This window comes from Ictalurus punctatus, chromosome 12, assembly GCF_001660625.3.
Source record: "Ictalurus punctatus breed USDA103 chromosome 12, Coco_2.0, whole genome shotgun sequence".
Classification (NCBI taxonomy): Eukaryota; Metazoa; Chordata; class Actinopteri; order Siluriformes; family Ictaluridae; genus Ictalurus; species Ictalurus punctatus.
In genome coordinates this window covers 22,575,221-22,600,334 of record NC_030427.2, presented here as the reverse complement: position 1 = coordinate 22,600,334, position 25,114 = coordinate 22,575,221, and the positions used below count along the sequence as shown (strand labels likewise).

Here is a 25,114-nt window from a genome sequence, read left to right as displayed (position 1 = left end):
TAAAGGAGACTTGAGTGCAAAACTGCATGTGGGAATTGCAGTCCCAAGGCCATAGTAGCAACCGTAGTCCCAGCAATCACAGAGAGAATGTCCACTCGATATTAATTTCTTGTTTACAGAACTGTTGTATAAAATCAATATCACACTCGCAATTATGCGGTTATACTGAATATCGGCACGGCTGTGATAACCTATTGCTTAACGTTCTAAGCTAAGAAGGTTCCAGTGAAGAGAAACATGTTAAATATTATAGGAAATTTTCATATCAACATATTACAGCCATTAAATCCTAGAAATAATCATGAGGCTACCGTTTTCCCCTCTATTCAGAGACACCTAGCACAATGCAGACACACAGAAGGCCTGAGTTATGTTCACATGACATCACTGCTCAGAGTCAAAACTCGGGTTCATCCAGCGCCTCGCCGCATCATACGGCCACTCAGACAGAACAATGTGCTTTTTTTTTTTTTTTACATAATCACCTGACATCATTTCCAGTTAATCGTTCGCATTTTCCCCGGTCATGGGAATGAATGACCACTTCAGTTCGTAGCACTAATATTTCACTAAAGAGTATACTGCTTCAAAACTGTGACAGAGTAGATATTTAGTCCAGTCTTTGTCTGGGAAGGAAAAAAAAATGGATTTGAAATTTTCAGCTGTAATCTCCATTTTAAACCATTCATTCCCTACCAAACCCACACTCTGAGAAGTTCCAGGGTTCAAATTATATACACACACACACAAGCGTACTGCTCAACTTTGACTATTAAGTTAGCATGGCTGTGCCTTTATACTGAGTCAGCTGAGAAATATACACAACAGTATGAGCATATGGGATCTTCACAGAGTTTAGCCCATTTGGACAGAAACTAAACTGACCAGCGGGGTGCAAATCGAGCCACAAGACTGTTGTGTTTCTGGATATTTGAACCTATATATTTGAATCTATATATTTGCATTAGGCGAGATTTGTTGAAATTTGTCAAGGACAGGTCGGTTATGGATGTAGAGCCGAACAGGATTTGAATGGGTTTTTTGGTTTTTTTTTTAACTCCTTGAGCCCACCCCCATTTCCACGGATGTACACAAAGCTCCGCCCCCAGAACTTCTGGCTCAAGTATAGTTACACAGTTGCACGCGAGGCATATATTTGTAAGTTGCAAATTTCTACAAGTTATGTAATTGTAAGTTATAACCGATAAAAACCACTGAAAACGCCCCCTCGATTCAAATTTAAACTCAACAGTCTTCTCAGCTACCAATTCCTTCTTTGTTTAAGGAGTGATGTCAAATCAGTATGGCCACTCACAAAGCAGTATTGGCTTTAGATCAGTTAATACGGACACGATACTAATCACGGTCTTGAGAAAGTACATCATCAATGTTAGAGCTGCCACTAATTTTACCCAGCTTGATTGTTGCAAAGCTATTCGGTGTTGTCCGCTGGCTAGCTTGTTGCTAAGCTACACGCGACTGTACTGCATTTCGATTCCAAAGTGTTGCATAAATGTTTGAAGTTCACTATGGTAGGCCAGTACAAACAGCTGCTCAGGCCTGTAACTGTATATATGCAGTTAAGGAAGCTTTTTATGAGCTTTACATGCTCTGACAGAGCAAACAGAAGCTTTAAGCGCCAGCATTAGCATTATTAGCATTGCTAATGTTACACACTAGGGCATTCAACTGCTTGAAAGAAAAAGAGAAGGAAAAAAAAAAAAGTGGACCTATTAGAAAATGCTAGAATACACATAGTGCACAGGAAAGAAGTGTTGCCTTGGCTGACATCTCAAAGTTCAGAAAGGGGGGCATTGCTAGTGCACTTATAAGGGGGGGGGGTTAAAAAAAAATCAACGAGCCCAAGAGAAGAGATTTTGACAGCGTGGCACAAATCCACACTCGGCTGAGCTCCTTGAACGGTATTATGTAACAGTGGAGTGGAGGTTTGATCCCCTCAAGGATGCCCCACTGTCCCGCATACAACCGAAATGGTACGGACAAATTCTCAGCCAAGCTTTTTTATTCAAGGACCTTTCAGTTCTTACACAACCCCAATGATACAGATCTGCTCTCTGTTGTAATGAATATCTCTTTCCGCCTCACCTTGAGGTGACCAAACCGGAGTCAAAATCTGTTCATCTCTTGCTTTTCTGCAAACCCCAGTTTCAATTTTATAACAACACAAGTTAAAATATGGATCTGCAAATTAAAAATGACAATTTTAAGTCATTCCTAAAACTTGGGGATTGATGGGGAGAAGAGCCAGAGATTAAACACTCAATCAAACTGGCTACATCCTGTCAGAGGGGGAGGTGATGGTGGGCTTCCGAAACCTAAACCTATTCGTCTCGCTCCACTGACGCTGGCCCTGGAGGTCCTCTGGGAAAGAATGTGATGGCTTTATGAGATTGACTCCTGGCCAAACCTCCACAATCCACTCAATATAAACGCACCTTAGTTCCGTAATGAGGCTTGAGTAGTCCGTGTAACCAAGGGTGCATTCCTACTAGACTCAATGAATTAATACCCTGCTGAAAAAACCAACTTGGTCTGCCCAGCTACCAGGGCAAAAAAACAGGTCAAGCCGGTGGACCATCTCTGCCAGCTGAGAAGTTTTTAGGTATTTTCCAGCTTCCTTATGACTGAGAAATTGTCTAACAGCCTTAATGTTACTGTCTGTAGAACAACCTGTCTACAATGTTGCATTGGTAAGAGTAATTCAGAAACTGTTTCCATCTATCAGCACTTACCAGCTGGGATAGAGGGTCTACCAGCTTGAGCAGCATAGTCTGTATTTTGGCAGATGGTACTCTGGTCAATACAAGCTGGATTTTTCAGCATGGTACGAATTACACCAGGAAACAATCACTACCTTCAGACCACACAATACAACTTTATGTTCATAACAAATATTGTTATCAGGCTTATTAAGATTTACCATTTTACTAAAAATTGCAATTATCAACCAGAAACAACAGTCTCAAAAAGACAGGAAATCCAGCAGAATTTCCACCATTTCAGGTTTAAGGAGATTATGGGACGGTATCATAACATTACAAGTGGTGCAGGACGGAACTGCTTGCTGGCAGTGGCAATCGTGAAAAGTCTGTTTGGTGGTGGATTTTTAGGGGATTTTACAGTAATATGCAGCAAACAGTAAAAAAAAAAAAATCCCACAACGGTACATTTTCACTATATTCCTTTTACAAATCAGTGGTTTAATGTCCACACAGAAAACATTTTCACTGTTGATCTGCTGCTTCTGAAATAGTTTGAACATGTCTGAATACCGAATGATGCAAGAGAGAAAGAAAAAAACCAGCATATTTAAATCAGTTTCTAATCATCACCACCATTAATATTACTCATAAAGGGATTGATTTGTTATTTTGTTGATATAGACGTTTTTGTTTTTTTAAAATCTTATAGTTCCAAATGTTTGTCCATTTTTTCTCTCTTATTGTTTATGACCAATATTTTTTTTTTTTGGGGGGGGATTCTTTTCAGGTAGGGCATTCATAATAAATATAGTCAACTGATGTTAAATATACACTTGTCTAATGTTACCTGAGGCGAAATTTATATTGATGGACCTTATTTCATATTGATGAACTCAAAAACTCTTGACAGACAGCGAGGGCACCCCATAAGTCCAGTAGAGAGCATGCGAGATCGGGGAATGGGGCAGGGATTCTAGGTGGTGTCAGTTAATATGAGAGAGTTCACAACACCTACGCAAAATGTTTCCACATTCGTATGTCGATCGGCTCATTTTCCATTTTATTGGCGAGTAAAAGACTGCCCTTTTGGTATATTTTAGTAATCCAATCCAATCCAGTAATGCAATCCAATAATCCAATGTTAAATTGCAGAGCTCCTGCAAAAAAAAAAAAACTGACATGGCCGTCTCTCACCTTAAACTTCAGAGTTATGCGATCACACACCCGAACCTCAAAGCTGTCCACAAACAGACCAACACAAACTCAGAATCAAAGATCATGTTTGCTTCCAAGTCAGCATCCTCCCTCAGAACTCCCAATGTTGAATGAATGGCCATATTATTTTAGGACATTTTCTTGTGGATATAAACACACAATGGTTAAATCTGTACTAAGACAACACTGTGTGTACTTTTAATTCACACTATGTGCATCACACAAGCGTATGTGACCCAGTATAATCGACGTCATCCTTACTCACAAAGACATACGCGCAGTCAGCTGAGAAGGCATGCAGATCTGAGGTGAAAGAACTAGGCTTTGTGCAGTATTAGAGCAAGCCTCTGAGGATGAATTGACAATAGACCATGCCAACCTCCTAGCAAGCAAGCCGATCATTTTAACATTAGTCTCTCAAGCCGGACTTCTTGCTATTACTAGAGAATCTGATAAGGACGGGCGTACACGACCGCATTCTATCCTGTCCATCTAGAAATCGCGTGGAAATCTCGTGTGGTCGCGGCTACGCGAGAGGTCTTACAAGCGGAGCCGAGCTGCTCACGTGTAGTTTACACCCTTCCGATATGTCAAAATTATTCGAGCACTGCAGGCTTGAATTCGTATGGTGCGTGCGGTTGAACGAGCCGATTTCGGCAGTCTATCTGAAGTTGACCAATCAGGAGGCGAGGAAATCCACCAAAGAAGAAAGACGAAGACGGGACATGTAACGTCATCACGTCGAACAGGAAAACTCATCTATTACAGCCTCGTTGTGTTTACACTTCCGTTTTTGCAAACTATTCCAACTCAAACTTTCCAACTTGTAGATTTCCTACAATTTATAGTATTTTCCAATGGTAGTGTTTGTGTTTTTATGCACATTAACCTGAACTCAGGAAAGAACCAGGAATCAATCAACAACCATAGTGAGTCCTGAACCTCAACCCCACTGAACACCTCTGGGATGAACTGGAACACCAACTGCACTGCAGTCCTCCTCATCCGACATCAGTGCCCGACCTCAATAATGCTCTTGTAGCTAAAGATCATTCAAATCATACAAATCCCCACAGCCATGCTTCAAAATCTAGTGGAAAGCCTTCCCAGAAGAGTGGAGGTTATTATAACAGTAAAGGGGGACTAAATCTGAATAGCTGTTCAATTAAGCACATATGGGTGTGATGGTCAGGTGTCCACAAACTTTTGGTCATATATTGTATTAGCATTGCTTTGAGTTCTGGTGCTTTATGGCATTTTAAATGATTTTGGGGGGCGATCCTTGAACCTGAAACTCCTGAAAACTGGAAACCTGATTCTCTTTGTCTGAGCACCATAGCAATGGACTCTTGGTGCTTTATCCATTTGTTGCTGCCAGATGGACACTGATCTCAGATCAGTTGCGTCTTTTCTCTCCAGAGAGTAATGGCTGGCATTATCGTGGGAGAGCAGAGTCCCAGATCAGCAGGAGGCTGCCTATTGCATAAGCGCTGTCTAACAGAACAAAAAGTCCAGAGCATTCACACATTTTAGCTTTTGAGTTTGTTCAGAGAGAAAGCTATTGAGGTGAGGCCAACAATCCAGCGTGGCTGGCAATTCATCTGTTTGTAAGACGCTCGGGTTCCAGCTAAGTTCATGGGGAAAGTGGGTCAGTTCTTTACATGGTGAACACGGTCTTACCGAAAGACAAGATGGTACCAGGGAAGGATGAATCACACCAATCCTGCATTCCGATGCGATTTTCAACACTCTGTCTCATAACTCGTAATTCAGAACAATAAGAAGTGAGAATCTACATCGCAGGTGGCTACTTGCAGCACAAGAGGAGAAGGGTATTTCAGGAGCACACATGCCCTTGGCAGGAAGTGATTTCCTTGGTGATTTACACAGTACATTTCCTTTGATCTACAGTATGTACAGGCCCAGATCAGCTTCCTAATTAACTATCTTGCCACTTTTTGGCTTAGTAAAGTAACAAAGGTATGCTGAAAAGCATGGGGTAGCTGAAGATATACTACTAAATGTTAATGTAGTCCAAGTTTGGATGGGGTTAAATTTACATGGGTTGTTTTCCTATTTCACAGGTTCTCCTCTGTGATTTTATTTCTGATATCTGGGTCGGCCATAACGGGGTTTTTCTTTGTCCTCCTCTGAGGAAAAGACGAGCTGAATTCCCAACTGTTCTCACCAAACTCAGCAGTCGATTGATCATTTCATGTCCATGAACTGAAGAGGGCTTTGACTGAATGCGTGTTGTGATGATGTCCCATGATGCATCTTCTTTGCAGGTGTCACCTTGGATTGGAAAATACAACCCGCTCGTCCTGTGGTCATTTTATTGCTGACAATTTTATTGGGAGAGTTTTATCACTAAGGAAACGTGTAAAGATGTATTACAGTCGTCCCACTTCTAAACGAATCCAATCCGAACAGGTTTTAAAAGTTTGAGAAACTTGAGAACACTATGGAGAAAATCCTGTTAGGAGAGATGGCTTGCTTAAAGCGTGATGCAACTCTGTGCCATCACATGAGCCGAGACAGAGAAAGGAGACAGAGTGTCCGAGAGAGTTAGCGAAGAAGGAAGAGACGAGAGCATTACTGTACACACACAGGCCTGGGTGAGAAGAAGGATGTCTTGGCTTAAAGCTGTAATCATACAGGGTTTTCACAGACATCAGTCAGAGCAAACATTTTAGCTGCGACTTATTCTTATGCGTGACTGTTTTTGGCAAACATTTACTAACTCATGTCCATGCACGCTGATATATGGCAGAATGCTCGCTTGAGCACTGCGTGAATGCAGCAAAGAGATGAATGATGATCCAGAGTATGTTTACCGTCGCAGCAGATCGCAAACAGGTCCAGGTGATGAAACACTTTATCTACCTATATGCCAAGTCAGTGACTGATAACACAGTAAAGATATTCATACTTATTACTGTTACTTTTCGCTCTGCTGTTGTTGTTTTTCCGAAAGAGACCACATACGCTTGTGTGCGAGATTGTGTACGAGAGTTGCTTTGTCCCATCTGTTCTTTCTGGATGCTTCCCAAATCTCACATATTCGAGTTAGCCAGCATTTTGCAGTCAAATATCAGATCACATAATCATAAATTCATTAGCGAGCAGACCAGGCAAGTCAAAGCTCCAATGTGCTTGATCCAGAGTCCAACTGACCAAGCTAAAACGCAGCAACTAACATAACTGACCGCAAAAGTATGATGAGATAATTATGTACAGTAATAAAGACTTGGATATCTTGAAGGGGCAATTTTATGAAACCAAAGCTTTTATCCTCTGCTTATGAAACATCATCAAAAAGACATTGTAAAGGTCAAATAATTCGTGTGAATTAATCGAGAAATAAATCAATTCATCAATTCAAGTGTGGATTATAAATTAGAGCAAATATAATTTGTCAATGCCGAGATCTCACAAACTCAGCGAGAAATGACAAACCTTTTTCCACGACTCGGTTCTGCTTCTTGTTATCTAAGTAAGAAGCCTATATGTTGAAAGCGAAAGCGTTCAACCTGGCTTTTTGCTGTTGTTTTTTAACTTAACAGTGTTGCATGGAATTAAATTTGCGCCAAAAGTATTGAACGTAACTTTTCAAGAATCGGACAAAAATTTACGATGAGAAAGAAGAAAAACACTCTGACTCTGAAAGCTTAGCGAACTAAGCGTCTTTTCCGCTAATCATGGTTTATGAATGCGCTGCCAGAGTTTTCATTTACGTGTGGGCGGGGCTTAACAGCGATTTACCTTCATTGGCTAGTGAGATTTGGATCGACAGCTCAAGTGTCCAGCTGAGGAGGAGGAGGAGGAGGATGACGACGATGCTCCGTGCCGCTCCCGAGAGCTCGTCTCGAAAAAAAATAGGCGTATGAAACTGCCCAAACCTCAAATATTAATTACGAGCTAATATACAAAGTAAGTAAGTAAGTAATTTCCACTACAAAGAATAAACACTAGAACTATTACAGAGACCCGCATCCAGAACGCTCCCCAAAACTCGCAACACTGAGATCCAAATCTCACTAGCCAATGAGAGTAAATCGCTGTTAAGCCCCGCCCACATGTAAACGAAAACTCTGGCAGTGCATTCACAAACCATGATTATCAAAAAGGAAGCTTGGAAATCTGTTAAAAAAAGAACGCGGTTTGCTTGATTTTTGCCACCGAGCTCACTGTTTTCAGTTTCAGAGTGTTTTTCTTCTCTCTCACTGTATATTTTTGTTCGTTTCTTGAAAAGTTACATTCAATACTTCTGGCACAAATTTTATTCCATAGTGGTGGGCCTGAAAACAGCTGTACGCATGGCACTGTGAGGTGCAATACTACGTGCCAGTGACAATTTCACTATTGTATTAGATTCTACCCAGAAATACCCAGAGACCTATGCGCTCTCACATTATAACATGTTTCAGTTGTTGGTTAAATAAACGACACAAGATACAAAAAATCCATGTTTTTAGGTTTGTAACAATATTTTTGTGTTGCATTGCAGTCACTGTTTCCACATCCCTTCATATTCCTAGTTCTGAAAAGATTGCCTAACATCCGTTCAAGCCAAACAGCAAACGGTGGCATTTGGAAAACCAGCGCCACATTGCCGAGATACTCTGTTTGTTTATTAAAATAATTAAATAACCCAGTGACTGTTATATCAAGACTAAACTTACTGAAGCTGATTTTTACTTCACTGTTCTAACAAACAGAGATAGAAAAACTTGTGAAAGTGTCCTGGATCATACCGTCGTTTCAAAGTTCAACACTTTTCTTACTAAACTGAACTGTTTACAACGAAGCTCAGAACAGGGCTCCGAAAGCACAGCAGCAACGAACGAACCCAGAAATCCAACACACGCTCTGGCGAAGCTGTCAGTCTGCATTGCATTCAAACCGTCACGCCAACCTGGAACAACTGGTTGCTCATGGCTAGCAAAGAAAGGTGAAGTAAAGTCATCGGGGCGCCATAGACGCCGTACGAACGCACACAACATAGCATATTAATTGCCTCTGACTAACTTTACACCCTCGACGTCCTCCCTGTAAAAGGCGGCTGAAAACATTCAGGAGGAGCATTTCAAGGCAAAGACTTTTAGCATGACTCAACGGTTTCACTTAAAAAAAAAAAAAAAAAAAGTTTAGGGAAACGGATGACTCACCTCTGTGGAGGAATTATGCGATGTGTATTTATCTGCAAAAGAAAAAAAAAACAAGAGGTGTTTAATGAAATATTTAGGAACAGAGTGCTGATCTGTTATCTATCACAGAGCTAAATAAAGGCATCTACATGATGGAGGTTCCTACAGAAGAGATTCCCTTTTACATAATGGGAAAGTGAGTGGGGGGAAAATAGCGAAGTGGTGTAATTGTGTAAATCCTACACATTGCTAAGTACAGTCTGGTCTAACAAGTACACACACACACACACACACACACACACACATCCTTATGTTTCAGCCCTCTTTTTAATGGCACTTGTGACAAAATGTTTGGGTAAGGGCTGGATGACTGCCCAAGTTTCTTTCAGCCTCCAATGAATAAACCCAGTGTCACTCCAACGGTCACTTTCACCCTCTGAGACTCCAACAAGAAAAGGGTACAACAACAAAATTCCAAGTGCTTAGCGTAAATCCGGTATCCAGTTATCAGTCCGAAAACCGGTAATGTTACTTTCCAGACAGCGGTCTCGTAGGGGAGACTTAACAAGCTGCTCCAATTCCCTTTCGCTCAAAACATCAAAAACGATCGCTTAATTAAACCCTGAACACTCTTCAAGAGGCTCAGCTGACATCTTATAGAGAACGATCTGAGATGTGCATAATGGGATAGCTTAATTATTTATGGTGCAGACGATTCCAGTCACACTGCCGCAGCGAGGAACATACAGCTAGTGTGTTTGGGTAGGGGAGATGCACAACGCATTACGATTTACTGAATTAAAAGAAAAATGAGTTTCATTGCAAACAGGACTAACTGAAACGGAAAAAAAAACAAGCTCTGCTTCCTAGGCACCAATGCTTAACTGAGTGAATACTAACCACAAAGTTCAAAAAATATAGCCTGGAGACATGCTAATGCAGCAAGAGACTCATTTTACTCCACTCTCAATCAAGAGATTTTACACTCTTTTAATGGTTGGATCACTTCCAACTTGAGTAAAGCATCATGGAAACTGTTCACCATCAGCCATTTCATTCTGAAAGTTGCGGTCTGCTGCCAACGTGCAGAGATCTGTACAATCAACGGAGGTAAAAGCGGCTTGAGCTAGCTAAACATATACAATCTGTAATTATACTAGATAGAAAGCTAGTAATCTACAACACATTTTTGGAAGGAGTCTCCAGTGTCAGTCCAAGGTAAAGCTGGAACGTTGCTTTTTTTTTTTTTTTTTGCAGTTTCTCAGTGAGCTGTAGAAGAGACTGCTGGGGAAATGATTGTTTATAGACGTTCTAACGCAAGTAATAAGAGGAACTTGTTTTGCGGACGATCAACAATGTTAAACGTATCGGAGAAAACTGACAACATGACGGTCTTTACCAGTCCGTACAAGATTTTAGTGGCGCTTTTTTGGGATTGTTGCAGCCAAAAATTATCGATTTTTGCTACGTTTTTTTTTTTTCAAAGCTTGCGATGCAAATCGCGGTGTTTTTTGCGGAAAACGATTTGAATGAGCAAATTCGCGACTGCACGAAATTGTTTTGCACGCTCTTTTGCAGTGATGTTTGTTGGTAAGTGAGACCTTTTTAGTTATTCTCATGTTCGACGCACGTGAATCAAAGACGGCTTTGGTTGAACACGCGTTGTGATGACGTCACATGACGCGTCTCGGCCCGAATCTGCGGAAAATCTGCGGTAAATTTGAAAATTTGCAAGCTCCTCCGAATGTTGCGGAGTTTGTTGATTTTGCATTTATTTCTTAGATCGCAAAATTCTGGAGGGACTGCTTTATTTTTATAAATAAAACTCTTGGCGCTGACAAATTTCTGTGGTATAAGAGGAAATAAAACACTTCAGGATGTGCTGCTACTGGAAAATCATCAAGGGCGGCAACAGTAACTCGGCTTCTCATCAAGCCATCATCACCACTACCACGTCATGGACGACAACGTACGTTTACATGCACATATTACGATATTAATCTGAAATTTGACAATATTGAGTCATGTAAACGCCTCAATCCAATTGCCCGATTCAGATTAAGACAATATTCTGATTCCCCAAATTCCGATTTGGAATATGTCTGTTCTGAAATCTATTGCATGTAAACACCTTATTCAGAAAATCCACTGAACATAGATACATACGCATGCTCAGTCCGCAAGGAATTATGGGTGATAACAGATGCTTAGCTCTCGGGTAGGTATTAAGGAACGGCAACTCAGGCATACTTACAACATACAGGAATATTATGATGCCTGTACGCATATAAACATTGTATTCGGAATAGAGCTTCAACCCAAATATCGACCGTAAACGGAATTCAGTGTGCACGTAAACGTGGTTATTGATTATTCTTCTATAACAGCACTCACCAGCGTGTTTTATTCCTTACACAAATGAATAAATGCAATTCGTTGCAGTACAATAAGTTGCTGGAAGTTGCAGTCTTCCATTTCGTAGTGAAGAAATCACTAGCATAACTCTAATGTTCCAAGTGATAGGCAAATCATTTGTTTAGAAGCTACAGACAGAACGGTGTGGGGCAAATTATTTGATTTTGCTCTTAACGGTTTTTTTCTTTCTTTGCGATTTAATCAGAAAATGTAAAATGCTTGTATTTTAAAAGGAGATCACTACCAGATGGTTTCTAAAGCAAAAAAAGAGATCGGGTTCACCCATGCTTATAGATTTGGGGGAAGGGGGTGAAATGGTCAAATCAACAGAAAGACACAATTACAAACACTACTTTGAAACCAGAACCCTGGGGCGACGTTGGGAAACATGAGACGGCATACATTTCAAAATATGTGGGGTTGGGGGGGTTGGCTTTCTATACAATACACACTGTATAGATTAATAAACTGAGCAGTGCTACCAACAACAAAAAAATGTTTATACTGTCTTTGATTATATAAGTAACGAAGCTAAAGCGTACTATTATTATTACTATCACCATTTCACTAGAATGGGAAGCATTCAGCCTTTTCGGCATCTCTGTATCCATTCATTGTCAGGGTCAGGTCTGAAGTGCATGTCCAATTTCCTGAGATTGTGAGATTGTCAGACGTGCAAAGAGATATATGCGTCGTGGAAGATTTCAGCATTTCTTTTGCAACGATGAAAGCTTGTCGTGTTGCTTGTTTACCTGCGTTATTTTGTTAGTAAGTGTAAACAAGAGAGATATTTTGCTACCATTGTGGATTTGCCACACAGAATGGACTGCATGCTCCTATTGTTTACAGTGAGAAGGAAAACAGAGGGCAACAATATTTTTTTATTTATCATTATTTTCACATTTCCGCTTATTCCTTAAATGGAAAATATACAACTTCTTATTCCTTAAAACCAGGAATAAAAACAAACAACACACAAACATACAAAAGCCTGTAATATAGAGTACACTGCAATCCTGTATCCTATACTGTATACTGCTATGCAGCCCACACCTTGGCTGAATCCCAATCCCCTTCTTCATCCCTATACAAGTGCACTACAACGCTTATGGGACAATATGTTCAACCCCTATGTAGTGCACTCAAATATCTAATTTGAGGTTCAGCCCGTACATCTTCCTAAATTGGCAGTATTTGTTGAGAAATGATGGAGCGTCTGGTAAACAAACAAACAACAGAACAAGCTACACGACTGCGCATGCGTAATCGTTCGTTTTAATCCCGATAACGCATTGAACTCATTGTAATCACACTGATATATAGTATGGTGTACTGTATACTGATTTACCTGAGCTGCCTCTGTGGTGTACTTTAACCGTCCCGTCTTTACAGATCCATACATCGCCTGGTCCTTCAATCCTCTTGGCTACATCCAGACCCTGAGATTGGGATTGGGAATTCCGTCTCCTGCGTTTAATCTGGCTCAGAAACTGGCAACACTGATAACAAACTGCCCACGCTTGTTCTTCATTTATCGGCTGACCGTAGAGGGTTAAAATTTCTTCCAGACAGAGGACATCTCCTTCCCCAGAGTCCACCTCGGTGTCTCCATCTCTGCGAGCCGCGGAGGAGATTAACGTTACCGCTCCGTCTTCATTCTCAGGCGGTCTGGCCATTATTATTATTATTATTTATTTATTTGTTTATTTATTATATCACACTTCCAGAGTCTTCTGTTTGTTTATGACAAAAAAAAAGTAAGCATTACATAAATAAAATATAACGTCCTTTAGAGAGCTGGAGCATCTTTCTTCCGCGCCATCCACTAAATCCACACTGCTCACACACTTCCCATTCAGCTCCAGCGCTCTGTGTGTGTGTGTGTTTTGCTTTCGTGTTCCTCTTCAGCAGATCCCGGGTCATATGACGGATGTAAGTCCGCAGGGTCCTAAAAGGAGTGCGCTTTCGATACATCAGCACAAGCCAAGGCGTGGCAGCGTGACGTCACGACTATTTATTTGTTTGCTTACACGTTTCTTTCTATTTTTATTTATTTATTTATTTATTGACACGTACTGCTGCGGTCAGGGCCAAGTGTGGACTGGGGAGGTTTTTAATCAACCAGTATTTAGCGATTTGAAATCTAACCAGTAAGGCAAAAGAAAGCTTTAGAAACCTCAAATCACGCTGTTATTTTCTTGCTGTTATTTTTCACTATGAGCGCCGCCGCCATGTTGAAGTGACGTCACGGAATCGCAACCAGGAGAAGTCGGACATGCGCATTTCATTCTTTTGCACTACTTAGTTGTTTCACAAGGTGGTAACAGTGACCCAGTGCTGTTGATTCTCAAGGTAGTTGAAGAATAAACAGAAGAGACGAGTGCAGGTCAGAAAGTACCCGCATTTGTATAATTCTACCCTCAAAGAGTATAAGGATTTGCCCAAGCACTGTTCTTCGTTGTCGTCCTTCACACCAGAAGACCTGTTTTACTGCTCTCTACTGACTGTTGTAGGCCAGGAGGAGTAGTGCAAGTTGTCGTACTGTGTACGCGTACGTGTACTGTGTACGCGTACGTGTACTGTGTACGCGTACGTGTACTGTGTACGCGTACGTGTACTGTGTACGCGTACGTGTACTGTGTACGCGTCAAATGGAGTATACTTTGAAAGGCTATGCGTATGACTGTGCTAATACGCTAGCGGACGCATAAAATACCAGAGGTTTTAAGCTGAAGAGATAAATAACAGCGTGTGGGGGTTTTTTTTTTGTTTTTTTTTTAAACCAGCGTAAAGTTTTTAAGGGAGGTGGACTTCTGAGTCTCTGTTTATGTTTGAAATATGAGTGGGTGATACTTTGAAATTTTAAATGTCCCCTGCTGAAAAAAAAAAAACTGTAGAAACCCTCATAGAATTTGTAATGGTTTTAATGGCTATAATGGGAATTGTATTGGTTTTAATGGAAACTGTAATGGTCCCTGTGGGTGTCTGTTGGTAATTTGTTGCGTTCCATTGGTGGCATGTTATGTCTAGTGGATACCATTAAGGACCAATAATGTTCATGGTTTTAATGGTTGGCTGATGGTTTGTAATGGTATTTGTAAAATGTCTGTGATGGATTCTATTGTTTTTTTCATTTTCTTTCTGCGGGATTTTTTATCAGACTGCACTTTCATCTAATTTTCGTCACTATTAACAGTGAATTATCACATATCTACTTTAACAGTAAATTAAGCGATAACCAAACAACACTGTAATTCCAGTTTATGTAGACATCTTATAATGAGTATTTATTTTATTTCCAAAATCAGATGGCTGAGTTTGTGTAAACGCTCTAATCTGGGAATTAGGAGGTTCCCAGTTATCATGAATCTGATATACTGCAATCCACTGTACACAGAACTCAGAAAACGGGTGTGGTGGCTTTAGCAGTTAAAGCTCTGGGTTACTGAACGGAAGGTCGGGGATTCAAATACTGCCAAGCTGCCACTGTTGGGCCCTTGAGCAAGGCCCTTAACCCTCTCTGCACTGTATCATGCACTCTAACCCCAGCTTCCTGACATGCTGGGGTATGTGAAGAAAAGAATTTCACTATGCTGTAATGTATATGTGACCAATAAAGACTCCTTATCGTTAAAACCCCAACCTCCTACATGTGAAAAAAAAAAAAAATCCAAGTCAGGAAATTATGTTGCAAGCGAATCTTTTACTGGAATTTGTATAAGATTTCTGACGCAAATAAATTCTGTGAGCAAAACTAGCACAACTGTGTCCAATAGCACAACACTTTTGACCTCTGTAAAGTCCGTCCTTTGTACTGCATTACAGAATATCCTACATGGAAAAAGTGCTAAATTGACAAGTGTGCAGGCATAAAAGTTTATTTACTATTTAATATCTTCAGATGCGGGTATAAATTATCCCATAAACACACGGCTACGTGATAGGCAAAGTAATGAGCAACTGTAATACTGTCAGGTACATAAGTATTTGGATTTTTTGTAGTTTTTGTACAGCACCACAATGGATTTAAAATGAAGCAATCAAGATGTGATTGAAGTGTAGACTTTCAGCATTAATTCAATTGAGCAGGCTTTTCACTTGGCAAAGTAACTCAAGGGAGGAAATTCAGCATTTGATGATGATGTCCATGGGTTCCAGATTTCATGCGGTTATTGACTGCAAAGGATTTGCATCCAAGAATTAAAAATAATCAGAATATTTATAATAAAGTTAGTTTGTCCAATTACTTTTGAGCTTGGAAAATGGCTGTAATTCATAAACAGTTAACACAATCTTTTTGTTAAACCCCTCGAATTAAAGGTGAAAGTCTACACGTCAATCACATCTTAATTGCTTCGTTTCAAATCCATTCTGGAGGTGTACAGAGGCGAAATTTCAAACATTGAGTCACTGTCCAAATACCTGTGGACCACCAGGTCATACACTGATTTTAGTTTTGTGCAGAATTACAGTGAAATTCCAAACTGCACCAAAATGGAGGACCTTTTGGGGGGGGGGGGGGGGGTCTAAAATTCTTCTGTGCCATCTGGCTCACACAAACTGCCAGTTTCTAAATTGACAGCAGTGGCAACAGAATTCTTTTTAAGTAATATATTAGTATTAGAAGTAGGTATCATATGGTTGTATGTATATTAGTATATGTATGTATATTGTATATTAGTATTCTCTTCATTAAACATCTAAGCTTATCATTGTAAGAAAATTCTAGATTCAGCACGATTTGAAATGAATATCATTCTGTCAGCACCACCTAGTGGACATGATTATACGAGTCATGCAATCACACCATACATCACAATCTCACTCTTTATTTTTAAAGTAAACAGTATAATTCACACATCACACAAAGGCGCAAAGCATACTGTAATCTGAAGTCGTTTGAATAGACGAATTACAGGCAAGCCTGTGCATGTAGCCTGGTCACTGGCTAGCTTTTTACCAATCAAGCAATTTTATATTTAATTATTTTCAAACCAAGAAAAAACACTTATGGTGTGGTAAATTATGAATGTCAAGGATTTAGGATGCAATAATATAGAGGTCTGTAAATTTAAGAGACACAAGGCCTATAATTAAGGAAATAAACATATAAAATAAAAAATACACGGGCAGTACACAGTAATTTGTAAATATTCCGAATACTTAATAAAAAGCAGTTAATTTCATTTACAATTATAGTGGGGGGGGGGTGTGATGGTATACTGGTATACTGAAATACTTATACTGTTAATTTTGCACTATATCGGTGTAGCTATTCTGTTAATTCACACACACACACACACACACACACACACACACACACACACACACACACATACAGAAAAACATTATTTCCATTTGTTGGTGTTTTCTAAGTCATTAAATGTTGTCTCCTGTTACCAGATACCACAATATGCTGAATATTGTAACATTATCATACCATGAATGTTCCATACCATTCCAGCTGTAGTCATTATATAAAGAAATATTACAATAATAACCTTATTGACTTGTTCAATAATGTGATTGTGATTTAGTCTGTTAGAACATAATTCCCATTAAATAACTGCCTCATATCTTTCACACAAGGAAAAACACACACACACACACACACACACACACACACACACACAAACTGCAAAAGCCCTTCAACTGGGAAACTCACAGTGCGTTCAGTCCTTATACAGTAAGTGCAAAGTGGCCCAAAATGCAAATAAATTCATTAACCAACCACGCTTTTTGCTAAATGTTTTAAGACATGTTGGAATCAGCTGTTTACGGGCCATACTATTGTTTCTTTCCTTGCAGCTTAACTTTATAATGGTGTAAAAGCCACTCTAGTTAGAGTGTATGCTGGGGGAAGTTAATCAGTGTCCTGATTTCTCTCGACTGCTGAAAGTCCCTAATTACAGTCATATCACCAAACCAAAAGCTCTTGTTTCTCTCCTTTTCATGCATAAATATACCCCCCTGCCCCCCATTTGGTTTTGCTGGGTTTGAGGCTGCGTCACTACTTCACGATACATCATTTGAGGGAACAGTCACCTTCTTGGAGGCTCTCCAGTTTCGTTTGCTGGCTGTAAAAGAACAAAGATGCCATCAGGGAAAGTGAACAGAAAGCTCTGCACACATCTGCTTCTGCGAATCTGTCTTCTGCTATGTGCTTCTGTGTTTGTTCCTAGAACACATTCATGGCATGTTGCATATGTTATGTATTTAGGCTACACAGTAGAAGACCATTGTGAAAGCTTGTACGTAATTGTAAAACCTTTCACATAATGAAAGTGGCATTTTCTGCTCTGTATAGTTTTGAAAACTGCAGACTAAAACATGTCTGCCCAGGCAAAAACTCAAATTAATTAACATTAAATTGAAATATTTCCACATACTTTTGGTGAAATATACTGTATTTGTGGTCTCTTAAAATTGAAGGAGTATGCTATACATGTAGGTAGAAAAAACAAACCAAAACACAATTTTTTATAACACCCAATAATTTCCGAGACTGCCACGCATATACTTTGTACATCTACAAAATCATTCTGCTGAAAATATAAAGGCTAAAGAGAGAAACAATAAATTCATAAGAGTAAACAGACCTTCTCTGTTGATTTGTACATGTGCTAGTTGTTAAGGGTGGTTTTCCACACTGTATGCCTGTGTTAACCATTCTTTTGTCTTTAGAAGACAGAGATGACCGTGCTTCCACACCTTTACCTATGCGGCAAGGAAAGCAAGAAAACACAACAGAATTTATCATTATGATACATGTTAACCTATAAGTAAAGTTGTATCAATATAGCCACATTCTTGTCCAACATTCAGCATCATCCAATAAATAAATTTAAAAAAAAAAGATTAACAAAGCAGAGCAGGGGATCAAAATCAATCATAATAATAAAAGATAATGAGAAATCAGTAGTAATATATTACATATTGCATATAAACTGATCAGCCATAACATTAAAACCACTGAAGTGAATAACATTGATTATCTCCTTACAGTGGCATCTGTTAAGGGGTGGGATATATTAGGCAGGAAGTGAACAGTCAGTTCGCGAAGTTGATGTTTTGGAAGCAGGAGAAATGGGCAAGTGTAAGGATCTGAGCGACTATGACAAGGGCCAAATTGTGATGGTCAACTGGGTCAGAACATCTCCAAAACGGAAGGTCTTGTGGGGTGTTCCCGGTATGCAGTGGTTAGTACCTACCAAAAATGCCATAAATGTAAAAGTGGTCCAAGGAAGGACAACCGGTGAACCGAATACAGGGTCATGAGTGCCCATGGCTCATTGATGTGTGTGGAGAGTGAAGGCTAGTCCATCTGGTCCGATCCCACAGAAGAGCTAGTATAGCACAAATTGCTGGAAAAGGTTTAATGCTGGCTATGACAGGAAGGTATCAGAACACAGTGCAATGTAGCTTGCTGCGTATGGGGCTGTCCACTGATGAAAGTGCCTACAATGGGCATATGAGCATCACAACTGGACCAGGGAGCAATGGAACAAGGTGGTCTGGCCTGATGAATCATGTTTTCCTTTACATCACGTGGACGGCCGGGTGCGCGTGAGTCACTTACCTAGGGAAGAGATGGTATCAGGATGCACTATGAGAAGAAGACAAGCCGGTGGAGGCAGTATGATGCTCTGGGCAATGTTCTTCTGGAAAACCTTGTGTCCTGGCACTCATGTGGATGTTACTTTGACACGTACCACCTACCTAAACATTGTTGCAGACCAAGTACACGCCTTCATGGCAACGGTATTCTCTGGCTATTTTGGTGGCAGAAGGGGGACCTAGATAGATAGATAGATAGATAGATAGATAGATAGATAGATCTATAGTTAGATGGATGGCTGGATGGATGGATGGATGGATGGATGGATAGATACATAGTTTAATTTGTCCTCAAAGAGGAAATTTGTTTCCACCATGGGTGCGTAGCAAAAACATAAACACAACACCATCATACATATTAACCATCAAAAACAATCCCAGACAGACAGGGAAGAAGGGGACAAAAAGAAAACATCAGGATCATACAACAAATGCCAAAGCATAAGATATGTGTGAGGAAAATAAAGCTTACACATGAGGTACGTTCAACAATTTTGCCTCATGTGAAAATCAAGTCAAGCCCCTTAACATCCTTGTCCAATTTCCTGTTTCAAAATGGAAATACCGATGTTAAAGTGATGTTAAAGTGATAAAAGGCTCTGCAGGGGACTTTACAATGAGTGTTCCCATTTCAGTCATTTGTTGGGCCATTCCAACCTGAAATGGCTTCATGCAATTACTTCAAATGGCGACTCCTAAATGGTTATTTCTGAAACAAACCACTGATGGATTCTTTGTCCTAGACAAAGTGTCAGTTTTCAACTCTAAATGGAAACACAGTGCCAGTAAATTGGAGGTGAAGGTAGGTTAAGTTTCAACACAAAATCACTTTTAATGTGTCATTACAGCATTCAAGATAACGTTGCTAACGTTTTACTTCAGTAAATACACATCCTCATAAGAGTCATTGTTTGTTTAGCCAAATGTTTACAATTATACATAATTATAGTATACACCTTCTTCATCAATTTGGAAAAAATATAAGCAGAGTATGGTAGAACACGTCACCGATTCTAGGCCATCTGTTCAGCAGTCATTTGTGACGTTTGTGCCTTTTTATAGATGAGTGATTGCTCAACACTAGAACATTCACTTTAAAATGGCGGTGAAGTGCATCCCGAATAAACATGCACAATTATATCCTGACCCGCAAGCTTTTTCATGGGCAGTTTACAAGAGTGGTATACAATTTTTCAAAACAACTGCTACCTGTGTGCATGGAGATGATCCTACGCCAGAGCGAAGTGGAATCACAATGGTAAACAACAACAGCAGCATGAAATACAATATACAAACTGTATTGCTTGTCATTAGTGACATGCAGAAAACATACCACACGCTTAGGCAAAACCTGTTTTGTACGTAACTATTGAAAAACAATGAGCAGGGTATTGCTTTTTTTTTAAAAAAAAAAAAGACTTAAATGCTAAAATTGTGTCAAAAGCTCACAGCAGGACCTAGGAGTCATGTTATCAAATTTGTTAGATTTCCTTTTACTGCTGAGCAGTTGCATCAGCATTCATCAGTGTATTCCCTGCTGAGTTTCACTATGTACTATTCAGGATCGATGCACATGGCAAGAATCTATCGATTTTGATCCTACTCCTGGCTTGTAACATCTTGAATATGAATAACACATTAGGTGGAAATATCCAGCAGGTGGTAATATTCCTCAGTACAAGGGGGAGAGCTTTCATTTCATTTTCTATTAAAGCATACACATTAATAACATAAACAAATGCCTCTTGTTTTGGTGCCTGAATATACAGCATCGCAGAAAGTAAGACATTTGATAACATAACTATTACTTCCTGCTGCAAGTTGTGTAAGTGTGTGTGTTTAGTTTTAGTATTAAGTTGTTATATTTTAGTAGTCATTCTGAAAAGCCTGAGCATTAAGGGTTCAACGATCAGTGCAGTAGGAATGAGGGAACAATAAGTCTATAGAGAGTTCCTTTAGAAGGATGGAAACATCTCCTAGAAAATGACACTTTCAAGCCACTGTTCTGTCCTCCGGTTACAACCACGACCTTGGGTATGGCTTAGGGCTGTGATTGGGTGGTGATTGCATTTATGTGTGGTACAACTGCAGCGCAGTGATGAGAGTGAAAAGCAATGCGATGCAGACAGTGTTTAATTTTGTAAAAAAAACAAAAAAAAAGCTATACTGAATATATAACACCATGTCGGTTGTGCCTTCGAGGACATTCGGTTTGTCCGCAACACTTAAAAAAAATTTTTATTTGTTAATAAGTTTGCCAACAGTGTCGTGTGTGGCATGTTTTCTGTTCAAGTCCATCGCAACCTTGCGCCAGATTCCTGATCCAGGCATGAGAATGATTTCAATACGTTAAATGTGTGTGCACATAAATTTATTATATATGTATGGTTGGGGGTTCGATTCCCGCCGCAGCCCTCTGTGTGTGCGTGGAGTTTGCATGTTCTCCTCGTGCTACAGGGGTTTCCTCTGGGTACTCCGGTTTCCTCCCCCAGTCCAATGACATGCATGGTAGGCTGATTGGCATCTCCAAAGTGTCTGTAGTGTATGAAAGGGCATGTGAATGTGTATGTGAGTGTGCCCTTTGACGAATTGGCACCCCGTTGAGGGTGTCCCCTGCCTTGTGCCCAATGCTCCCTGGGATAGGCTCCAGGTTCCCTGCGACCCTGTATGATAAGCGGTATAGAAAATGGATGGATGGATGGATATATCGCACCACGTCGGTTGTGCCTTCATCAGAGGACATCCACTTCTTGGTTCTCACTTTCAGTTTTTTATTTGTTAATAAGTCTGCCAACAGTGTCGTGTGTGCTATGTTTCCTGTTCAAGTTCATCGCAACCTTGCAACAGCTGCCCGATCCAGGCATGAGAATGATTTCAATATGTTAAAGGCTGTGTGTGTGTGTGTGTGTGTGTGTGTGTGTGTGTGTGTGTGTGTGTGTGTGTATATATATATATATATATATATATATATATATATATATATATATATATATATATATATATGCGTGGATTGTTTTCATAAAAACGTAAGCAATTTTTTTCCTAGTTTGTATGATGGCATTTTACTCTGCCACAGAATTGTCTCCATACCTGGAAAGTGACTTGCAACTGCAATGTATCCATAAGCTTATGTTGTCTCTCTGAACGTCAGTTCAGTCAGTTCAAGGAGCTGGTTGTGGACTTCAGGAAGAGGCAGCAGCGGAACTACACTCCACTCGAGCTCGACGGGACCCTCATGGAAAGAATGAGCAGCTTCAGGTACTTTTGAGTACCGTACACATCTCTGAGGACCTGACCTGAACTCATCACATTCAAGCTCAGGTGAACAAAGCCAGACAATGGTTGTTGAGCTGAGGGGCCATACAAAAATATACTAACTCAGTGCATCTCAGCGTGGTATGGAAATTTCTCAGACCAGGACCACAAAGCTCTGCAGAGAGTGGTGTGCTTACTGTAGTGCGTGCACCTCCGGGTCTGCTCTCCCCTCTCTACACGTACAAGAGCTGCTAAAATCATCAGGGAATCAACCTACCCCGGTAACTGTCTGTTCAACCTGCGGCAATCAGGCAAGCGCTTCCTTTGTCTGTCGGCTAAAACTGAGAGGCTCAGGAGCTTCTTCCCTCAGGCCATCAGAGTCCTCAACACGGACATGTCCTCCATACAGATCCCTTAGGACTCCATAAGGACTCTACAGTCACTCTGCGCTCCACACACTGCACTGTGCACTTTGTATTATTACTATTAGTACATGTAACATACCGTGTATTTTGTACACCCATTCTTGCACATATAGTTCATATTTCTTACGTTATTTCTTATTATTATCATCTTATTCATTTAAGGGTTTTTTTTATTATTATTTGAATTCAGTATTTAATGCACAGACTAAAGAGAACTAGGCCAGGTTTTCATTTCACTGCAAGTTATATGCTGTGTGTGTGTATATATATATATATATATATATATATATATATATATATATATATATATATATATATATATATATATATATATAAATTGTGTGTGACAAATAAAAATCTTGAATCTTGTTGTCCACACCATTCTGAAATGTTGTGTGTGAAAATCCAGTTTCTGACTGCCATGCCATGCTCAAAGTCACTAAGATCCCTTCAACAGTATCTGTATGATTTAATTAATGCACTGCGTTCCTGCCACATGATTGGCTGATTGCATGTATGAGCAGGTGTACAGGTGTGTCTATTATGCACGCGGTCTGTGAGTGTGATGTAAATATAAACATATGCTGTATTCCTCACAAGATGGCAACGAAAGTTGTTCTGACGTCATCACGTCGCCTATGGATCGAGGTGTACGTGTTTTATAGCCGGTACAAACCGCAGCGTCAGGTACCGCGTTTGGGTGAAATAGCGCCCCCTGTGTGTAACACGTCGCAGTGATGGCAGATTTGTGTGTGTGCGTGTGTGTGAATCAGATTCTTACTGATGCTGTTATTAGGACACTCGGCGTCTGTGCTGGTGAGCCACGTCGACTCGGTCTCTCTGGTCCAGCTCTCATGGCGTCTGGGCTCGATGGCATCGCTCCGGCTTCCACCGCAACCCATGGAGGAAACGGAAACACACACAAAAACAACTAGATAAATAAACCCAAATCAGCAGGTCCGGTGGTGTGATGGAGCCGCTGCAGCTGCTGCACCGTATCTGTGCTGTATCCCTGCACAGCGGCCACAGGGAGAGCGCATTAGCGCCGCTGCTCGCAGTTTTCAGCCTTGTCACGCTGTCAGGGCCGTTTTAGAAAGATAAATACAGGAAGGCTAAGCATAAAGCGAAGCACACTTAATCCGTTTCAGAAAGGAAACCTGCTGAACACCGGCACTTGTAGTGAGCAGAGCTTTGTCAAACTTGAGTTTATGTACCTTGGCTTACGTCATGGAGGGCGGGCTGCGTAAAAGATGCGCATCAGCACCAGCATGAAGATGAACCAAGCTGATGGGTTTCCCTCAAATCCGACCAGTTTACTAATTTCCTACGTACAGTTTTCAGATCTGACCAGACATAGAGTATGAAAAATACAGATATCTCTCTCTCTCTCTCTCCTCTCTGTCTGTATCTTTCTCTGCCTCCTCCTCTCTCTCTCTCTCTCTCTCTCTCTCTCTCTCTCTGTATCTGTCTCCTCTCTCTCTCTCTCTCTCTGTCACCCTCTCTCTGTCTCTCTCTCTCTGTCACCCTCTCTCTGTCACTCTCTCTCTCTTTCTCTCTCTCTCTCTCTCTCTCTCTGTCACCCTCTGTCACTCTCTCTCTCTCTCTCTCTGTATCTGTCACCCTCTCTCTCTTTCTCTCTCTCTCTCTCTCTGTCACCCTCTGTCACTCTCTCTCTCTCTCTCTCTCTCTCTCGGTATCTGTCACCCTCTCTCTCTCTCTCTCTGTCACTCTCTCTCTCTCTCTGTATCTGTCACCCCCTCTCTCTCTCTCTCTCTCTCTGTATCTGTCACCCTCTCTCTCTCTCTCTCTCTCTCTCTCTCTCTCTCTCTCTCTCTCTCTCTCTCTCGGTATCTGTCACCCTCTCTCTCTCTCTCTCTGTCACTCTCTCTCTCTCTCTGTATCTGTCACCCCCTCTCTCTCTCTCTCTCTCTCTGTATCTGTCACCCTCTCTCTCTCTCTCTCTCTCTCTCTCTCTCTCTCTGTATCTGTCACTCTCTCTCTGTATCTGTCTCCTCTCTCTCTCTCTCTCTCTCTCTCTCTCTCTCTCTCTCTCTCTGTATCTGTCTCCTCTCTCTCTCTCTCTCTCTCTCTCTCTCTCTCTCTCTGTATCTGTCTCCTCTCTCTCTCTCTCTCTCTCTCTCTCTCTCTCTCTCTGTATCTGTCTCCTCTCTCTCTCTCTCTCTCTCTCTCTCTGTATCTGTCTCCTCTCTCTCTCTCTCTCTCTCTCTCTCTCTCTCTCTCTGTATGTCACCCTCTCTCTCTCTCTCTCTCTCTCTCTCTCTCTCTCTCTCTCTGTATCTGTCACCTTCTCTCT

General features: G+C 40.7%; 2 protein-coding genes across 4 annotated transcripts in view; both read right to left on the bottom strand.

Moving 5' to 3' along the window:
• Nucleotides 1–13,424, bottom strand: part of spire1a (spire-type actin nucleation factor 1a) — a 44,114-nt gene extending 30,690 nt beyond the window's left edge. For all 3 annotated transcript variants that reach the window (XM_017482050.3, XM_017482051.3, XM_017482052.3), the window contains exons 1-2: nt 12,852–13,424; nt 9,110–9,141 (exon numbers count right to left, since the gene is read on the bottom strand). In XM_017482050.3, the coding sequence (XP_017337539.1) occupies nt 9,110–9,141; nt 12,852–13,179 (360 nt within the window). In that variant the 5' untranslated portion in view covers nt 13,180–13,424. The remainder of the gene's footprint in view (nt 1–9,109; nt 9,142–12,851) is intronic.
• A 2,892-nt stretch (nt 13,425–16,316) lies between these two features.
• si:ch211-215i13.3 (brain and acute leukemia cytoplasmic protein) lies at nt 16,317–24,207 on the bottom strand. Its single transcript, XM_047158782.2, has 3 exons — nt 23,582–24,207; nt 18,103–18,220; nt 16,317–17,580 (listed from the first exon to the last, which is right to left on the bottom strand). Exons 1-3 carry the CDS (start codon nt 23,700–23,702, stop codon nt 17,529–17,531), a joined length of 291 nt encoding a protein of 96 aa, XP_047014738.1. The 5' UTR covers nt 23,703–24,207; the 3' UTR covers nt 16,317–17,528.
• Between the last annotated feature and the right edge of the window lie 907 nt (nt 24,208–25,114).

Excerpts from the sequence above, each read along its gene's own strand:
- si:ch211-215i13.3 (XM_047158782.2), bottom strand. The coding sequence starts at position 23,702 with ATGGGTTGCGGTGGAAGCCGGAGCGATGCCATCGAGCCCAGACGCCAT. Across the intron at positions 18,221-23,581 it reads GTGTCCTAATAACAGCATCA|GTAAAGGTGTGGAAGCACGG; the intron begins GTAAGAATCTGA and ends CTTGCCGCATAG. Across the intron at positions 17,581-18,102 it reads TGTACAAATCAACAGAGAAG|CCAGCAAACGAAACTGGAGA; the intron begins GTCTGTTTACTC and ends GTTCTTTTACAG.